The 7,298-nt window shown below is 54.4% G+C and overlaps 1 protein-coding gene across 1 annotated transcript in view; it reads right to left on the reverse strand.

Annotated features, from left to right (window-relative positions):
- Window positions 1–4,786, reverse strand: part of igl4v8 (immunoglobulin light 4 variable 8) — a 22,284-nt gene extending 17,498 nt beyond the window's left edge. Inside the window, exon 1 of the mRNA XM_085982147.1 lies at window positions 4,483–4,786. Coding sequence (XP_085838273.1) covers window positions 4,483–4,760 — 278 coding nt within the window. The 5' untranslated portion in view covers window positions 4,761–4,786. The remainder of the gene's footprint in view (window positions 1–4,482) is intronic.
- Between the last annotated feature and the right edge of the window lie 2,512 nt (window positions 4,787–7,298).

Consider the following 7,298-nt stretch of genomic DNA (forward strand, 5'->3'; position numbering starts at 1 on the left):
GTGCATGAAGAAGCCGGCGGCCATTTTCTCATGTCGGTTGGAAGCATGGAATAAAAAATTTTCTTGATAAAAAACTGTAAAATTTCTTTACTTTTAGAAAAAGTACCTGCAAAGTACAAAATCGGAAATCTTCTAACTTTATATGTTCTTTCCTTAAAAACTTTCGGCTTTTGTATATCTTCTAACTTTATATCTTCTTTCCTTAAAAAAACTTTCGCCTTTTGAAAATCGAAAGTTTTTTAAGGAAAGAAGATATAAAGTTAGAAGATATAAAAACTGAATTATTTATTCTCTATCTCTTCACTTACGTTGCAATAGTTGCTGCAGTCACTCCAGTGCTCGCGAAGACTGAAGTAACTTTTATTTATTCTGTCTTATTTAGCATCAGGCCCCGCCCCACACACGCCATAGGATTGGTCAACCATCGCGTGATGGGGGAGACCGAAGGGTGGGAGGAGCTTGCCACAAAACAATTGCCTAGGGTCCAGCATGGCTGGCAACAGACGCCCAGGCTTAGAGGCCTACCTGCAAAAACGGGGAAAGGTAGGAAAATTAATGAGATTAGATGAAAAATTTAGAAAGTAATTAACTTTTTTTTAAAACAATTTCTGAAAGTAATTAACTTTTTTTAAAAAGAAATTTCTGTTTTTAAAAGGAACTTTTTTTTTTAAAGACGCAGAAAGGCGGAAAAAGAAATGAAAAGTTTAGAATCAAGATGGCGGCGACTCACCTCGGTTCAGAACGATGAACGATAAGGCCTGCCCACACACGCACCGATTGGTCGACCGTCGGGTCACCAAAGCATAGGATTGGTCAATCGTCCCGTCACTCGACCGTAGGAGGGGCCCGGCCGCACGCGCCAGGAAGCCGCCGTACGATTGGTTGACCTTGACGTCACTCGATGCTAATGAGCGGATAATGAGCGGGAATGTTGAACGTTTTTTGGATACCGCGGGCGCAATTTTTTGTCCGGGCCGAAACGTAAATACGCTTAGGACGGTTCTGGAATCGTCAGCTTTCTTTCGACGTAACACACGTGTAGGTACGCTCTATAACTTTCGAGTTTATTCAATACAGACAGACGGCATGACAGACAGAAGAACCGCTTTATATATATAGATAGATAGATAGATAACTGTGGGGTGAGTCAGTACAGGAGGCGATGCTGTGTGTCCATTATTATCTATCTATATATAAAAACGGCACTTCTGGCCTTCCGTTTGTCTGTCTGTCTGTCCGGCTATACACTCTCAAGTTATAGAGCGTACCTACACGTGTGTCACATCAAAAGAAAGCTTACGATTCCGGAATGGTCATAAGCATATTTACTTTTCGATGAGACAAAAATTGTGCCCACGGTATCCAAAAAACATTCAAAATTCCGCTCATTATCCGCTCATTAGCATCGAGTGACGTCGAGGGTCGACCAATCGTACGGCGGCTTCCTGGCGCGTGCGGGCCGGGCCCTTCTACGGTTGAGTGACGGGACCGATTGACCAATCCTACGCTTCGGTGGACCTGACGGTCCACCAATCGGTGCCTGTGTGGGCGGGCCTTATCGTTCTGAACCGAGGTGAGTCGCCGCCATCTTGATTCCAAACTTTTCATTTCTTTTTCCCGCTTTCTGCGTCTTTAAAAAAAAAGTTCCTTTTAAAACAGAAATTCTTTTTTAAAAAAAGTTAATTGCTTTCAGAAATAGTTTAAAAAAAAAGTTAATTACTTTCTAAATCTTTCATCTAATCTCATTAATTTTCCTACCTTTCCCCGCTTTTGCAGGTAGGCCTCGAAGCCTCGGCCTCCTCTCCGCACCCACGCCCGAGCTAGGCACCTCCTGGCCCCAGTCAACAAGCGGCCCCCGATCGCCGCCATCTTTGTGAAGGCTGGAGGGGCGGGGCCTCAGCCGAGCGCCGCTACCGCCGCCATCTTAGTAAAGGCTGGTGCGGCGGTGGCGGCATGGAGCTCCGCGGAGCAGGTGCGCGGCGGCGTCTAACTCACCCCCCCCCCCCAGTCTGTCTCTCTCTCTCTCTTCCCCCGCACCTCCTGAATGTGCGGGGGAAGAGGCCCGGCGCACCGTGGCCGCTTTCGGAGACTTCAACTCCGTGACAGGTGAGGAGGGTCTTTGTTTCACGTTGGGCGGTGGGCGGGTTCCTCGGGTGCTGATCCCTGGCGGTGTGGGGCCGGAGCCCGGCTCTTACCTTGCCCCGGGAGAGCGGGCGGACGGCGGGGCCTGGAGTAGCAAATCGGGCACCATGGCAGAAGAAAAAACTGAGAGCGACAGAGGGGAACAGACGTCAGAGAGACAGAGAAATAGGGAGGGGGGAGAGGGAGAGGGGCAGGGAGGGAGAGGGGCAGGGAGGGAGAGGGGCAAGGAGGGAGAGGGAAGAGAGAGAGGGTGGGGGGAAGAGAGAGAGGGTGGGGGGAAGAGAGAGAGGGGTGGGGGTGGGGGGAAGAGAGAGAGGGTGGGGGTGCGGGGGAAGAGAGAGAGGGTGGGGCATGGGGGGAAGAGAGAGAGGGTGGGGGTTGGGGGAAGAGAGAGAGGGTGGGGGGAGGGGGGAGAGAGAGAGGGAGGGGGAGAGAGAGAGGGTGGGGGAGGGGGGAGAGAGAGAGGGGTGGGGGGGAGAGAGAGGGGGGGAGAGAGAGGGTGGGGGGAGGGGGGAGAGGAGGGTGGGGGGAGGGGGGGGAGAGAGGGAGGTGGGGGGAGGGGAGGAGAGAGAGGGGAGAGGGGGAGGGGGGGAGAGAGGAGGGGTGGGGGGAGGGGGGAGAGAGGGTGTGGGGAGGGGGGAGAGGGGAGGGGGGAGGGAGAGGGGAGGGGGGAGAGAGAGGGGGGGGAGGGGGAGAGAGAGGGAGGGGGAGAGAGAGAGGGTGGGGGGAGGGGGAGAGAGTGGGTGGGGGGTGGGGGGAGAGAGAGAGAGGGTGGGGGGGAGGGGAGAGAGAGACGAGGGTGGGGTGGAGGGGAGAGAGAGAGAGGGTGGGGGGGGAGAGAGAGAGAGGGTGGGGGAGAGGGGGAGAGAGGGAGGGTGGGGGAGGAGTGGGAGGAGGGGGGAGGGAGGGAGAGAGAGGCGAAGCAGGAGAGAAGCAGGAGACGAGAGAGAGGGGAGAGGAGGGGAGAGCGTGAGGAGTGGGGGAGGGAGAGTAAAGCAGGGAGAGATGGGGAGGGGGAGGGAGAGGGTGAGGGAGGGAAAGAGTGAGGAGGGTGGGACAGGGAGGGAAAGAGTGAGGGGGTGGGACAGGGAGGGAGAGCTTACCTTCTTCCTTCCTTCGCAGGGGTCCATCGGGCCACCTTCCCCCCCAGTCGCACTTTCTCTTCCCCGCACTTTCTCTTCCCCCCCAGTCGCTCTCTCTCTTCCCCCCCCAGTCGCACTCTCTCTTCCCCCCCAGTCGCACTCTCTCTTCCCCCCCAGTCGCTCTCTCTCTTCCCCCCGTCGCTCTCTCTCTTCCCCCCCAGTCGCTCTCTCTCTTCCCACCCAGTCGCTCTCTCTCTTCCCCCGTCGCTCTCTCTCTTCCCCCCAGTCGCTCTCTCTCTTCCCCCCAGTCGCTCTCTCTCTTCCCCCCAGTCGCTCTCTCTCTTCCCCCCAGTCGCTCTCTCTCTCCCCCCCCCAGTCGCCCTCTCTCTTCCCCCCCAGTCGCTCTCTCTCTTCCCCCCCAGTTGCTCTCTCTCTTCCCCCCCAGTCGCTCTCTCTCTTCCCCCCCAGTCGCTCTCCCTCTTCCCCCCCAGTCGCTTTCTCTCTTCCCCCCAGTCGCTTTCTCTCTTCCCCCCAGTCGCTTTCTCTCTTCCCCCCAGTCGCTTTCTCTCTTCCCCCCCAGTCGCGCTCTCTCTTCCCCCCAGTCGCTCGCTCTCTTCCCCCCAGTCGCTCTCTCTCTTCCCCCCAGTCGCTCTCTCTCTTCCCCCCAGTCGCTCTCTCTCTTCCCCCCCAGTTGCTCTCTCTCTTCCCCCCAGTCGCTCTCTCTCTTCCCCCCCAGTCGCTCTCTCTCTTCCCCCCAGTCACTCTCTCTCTTCCCCCCAGTCGCTCTCTCTTCCCCCCAGTCGCGCTCTCTCTTCCCCAGTCGCGCTCTCTCTTCCCCCCCAGTCGCTCTCTCTCTTCCCCCCAGTCGCTCTCTCTCTTCCCCCAGTCGCTCTCTCTCTTCCCCCCAGTCGCTCTCTCTCTTCCCACCAGTCGCTCTCTCTCTTCCCCCCAGTCGCTCTCTCTCTTACCCCCAGTCGCTCTCTCTCTTCCCACCAGTCGCTCTCTCTCTTCCCACCAGTCGCTCTCTCTCTTCCCCCCAGTCGCTCTCTCTCTCTCTTCCAACAACAACATGGTCTCGAAATAGCCTCGGCACCGCCGGGCACTCCAGCTAGTATTATATATAACTGTGGGGTGAGTCAGTACAGGAGGCGGTGCTGTGTGTCCATTATTATATTTATATATATAACTGTGGGGTGAGTCAGAACAGGAGGTGGTGCTGTGTGTATTGAGGTTTTTGTAAGGCTGTGTCTCACTGTGTAGAGGGAAGCTGTTATATTGCTGACAATAATAGTTGGCCACATCCTCACTCTGCACATTGCTGATGGTCAGGGTGAATGTGTTGGACTGTTGACTGCCGGTGAAACGCTCCGAGGTTCCCGTGAAACGAGTTGTTGCTGAATAGATCAGGAGAGCGGGTTTCTGGCCGGCTTTCTGCTGGTACCAAGCAAGGTAGTAGCTAATGGATGAGCTGGCGGTACAGGTGATGGTCGCGGTCTGTCCCTGACTCACTGACAGCACCGGGGGAGACTGGGTCATGATGATGTCCCCCACTGATACCTGAGGGGAAATAGAGGAAGAAAGTGAAGTAAGCACTGTCACAAAAAGACGGTGTAAAATGAGATATTGCTCGAGACAGTCAGCATTCCTCTAGTTTCAGCATCTTCCCTTCAATCACAAGTCAGTAGAATTGGACAGAAATCGACAGCAGGGAGATATTAAACGTGGAAGGAGAGAGATTCGTACCTGTGACGCAGAAAGCCAGAGGCCAGATCAGCTGGACGGGTGAAATCATGGTGCCTGCTCCTGTCCCCTGTGCCTGGTTACTGGTAAACTGCCCCTTCACTGGGCTCTGCTTTATAAACCTGCAGCCTGCGAGAGCCTCACTGTCCGGCCCTCAGTATGTAAATGTCATCACCCAGAGAAACCACGTCAGCACATTTCACTTCCTCTTCTCTCTCTCTCTCTCTCTCTCTCTCCCTCCGTCTCACCCTCCCCCTCTCTCTGTCACTATGTCTCACTGCCTCTCCTCCCTCTGTCTCTCAGCCTCTCTCCCTGTCTCAGTCTCACTGCCTCCATCTCTCTCCCTCTGTCTCCGTCTCTCTGGCTCTCAGCCTCCACCTCTCTCCTTCTTACCCACAGTCTCCCTCTCTCTCCCACTTTCACACAATCTCCTTCTCTCTCAATCTGTTACACAGCCTCCACCTCGCCCCCACCAATGGATGTTAACCCTTGATCCAGAGCGTGCCTTATCCTGGATTAAGGCCCCATTCCCCACAGTGGCCATCCTTTGACCTCTCTCAGTAGACTGGTTGTTTATTGTCTAATTAAGGGCCATTCTGTGCTGTTGACCTATTCTCACTGGGGACTGGCTTTGACAGAAAGCTCATTTCATGAAGGCCCAGCAGAGAGAGGAGATCCTCACCCCATCAGTGTGAGCTGGAGCGATAGAACAGGGTCTGACCCACTGACCCATCCTGTCCACTCAGAACATGTTCGAATCCCTTCCCATCTCCTTCCCCGTCCATGGCCCGGCTCCGGGTCATGGTGTTTTTACTGGGATCAGGTGCGGACAATCAAACATTCACACGTCTACCATGGGGTCCATGTCCCACTGATCCCCCAATATGGATCAGTAAACATGGCTCCTTCCTATTGGTCCTCCAATAGGGACCAGTAAACACAGGCCTCCTTCCTATTGGTCCCCCAATAGGGATCAGTAAATATGGGCTTCCTTCCTGTTGGTCTCCCAATAGCTGAGCTTCAAACCCCACATTCTCTCCATCTCATCGGCCTCTTATTTCCATCTCCACAACATTGCCCACCTCCAGTCTACATCAGCCCCTTGACAGAAGAAACCCCTATCGCTGTTTGTCTCATCTCCAAGCTCAATTATTCCGATGTCCTCTCCCGGCTTCCTTCATCCACATTCCATGAATCCCAACTTGCCCGAAATGCAGTGATCCATACCCTGCCTCACACCAAGTGCCGTTCCGAAACTTCCCCTGACATCACTGACCTACTACCCCTGACCTCACTGACCTATGCTGTCTCCCTCATCCCCCAACACATCGAATTTGAAAGCCTTCTCTCTGATTCCCCTCATGGCCTGGCTCCACCGTACGTCTGCGTCCTGCTGAGCTACATTCCCTGCCACACCCTTCTCTCTCTGACTCTGGCCTCCTGCCCATCGCTGCTTCCTTCATCCCACCAAAGATGGCAGAGCCTTCAGGTGCCGAGGCCCTGCTCTCTGAACTCCCGGCCTTAATCCCTCCCCCTCTCCAGTTCTCTCTCCTCCATCAAACACCATCCTTTCACCCAAGTCTTCAATCACCCTTCCTAACGTCCCCCCACACCCCGTTCTTGCAGCAGCTATGTGAAGCGCCTCGAGACCTTTTGTACATTAAAGGCAGGAGATAAATGCAAGTTGTGTGTGGATTTGGGGTGAGGACAGAATTAGATACAGTGGTGATGCCCTCTGCAGTCAGATATCCTGCTGACAGGCTCCAGTCTTACACACGTGGAATGGGGAAGTGGGTGAGGTCGGAATGTGCTGTCGGGGCCCATGGAACTGTCCCCCAGCATGAAGCCTTCCTCAGGAGAGGAGAGGGAATGTTTGCAGCCCTGAGCTCCATTTCCCACAACAGGCTTTTCTTGTTCCAGTGAATGAACGAGATGCCAACTTCGTGCTCAAGTTAGGGGCAGTCTAGTGTTGTGGGCCCGTGTTCACAAGAGGGAATTAGATATATACTTGAATAAAAACAATTTGCTGGGTTACGGGGAAAGAGAGGGGGAGTGGGACTAATTGGGAAGCTCTTTCAAGGAGCCGGCACAGGCATGATGGGCCAAATGGCCTCCTTCCGTGCTGTAAGATTCTAGGCTGAGAGCGCGGTTCAATTAGCAAATGTACAGCTGCACCAACCCCCCTCTTTCACTTCCTCTGTTGGTGAAGCTTCATTCTTCCGATCTGACAGTCTTTTCAGTTATTTTTTGCACTGGGGATTTCTGCTGTGGTCTGAGCCTCTAATAATAACCGTCCAATCAGCCAGAATAACAGCAGCTAGGACCAGCTAGGAC

This window comes from Somniosus microcephalus, chromosome 3 (genome assembly GCF_052327205.1).
Source record: "Somniosus microcephalus isolate GS21.2 chromosome 3, FLI_Smic_1.0, whole genome shotgun sequence".
NCBI classification, from domain to species: Eukaryota; Metazoa; Chordata; class Chondrichthyes; order Squaliformes; family Somniosidae; genus Somniosus; species Somniosus microcephalus.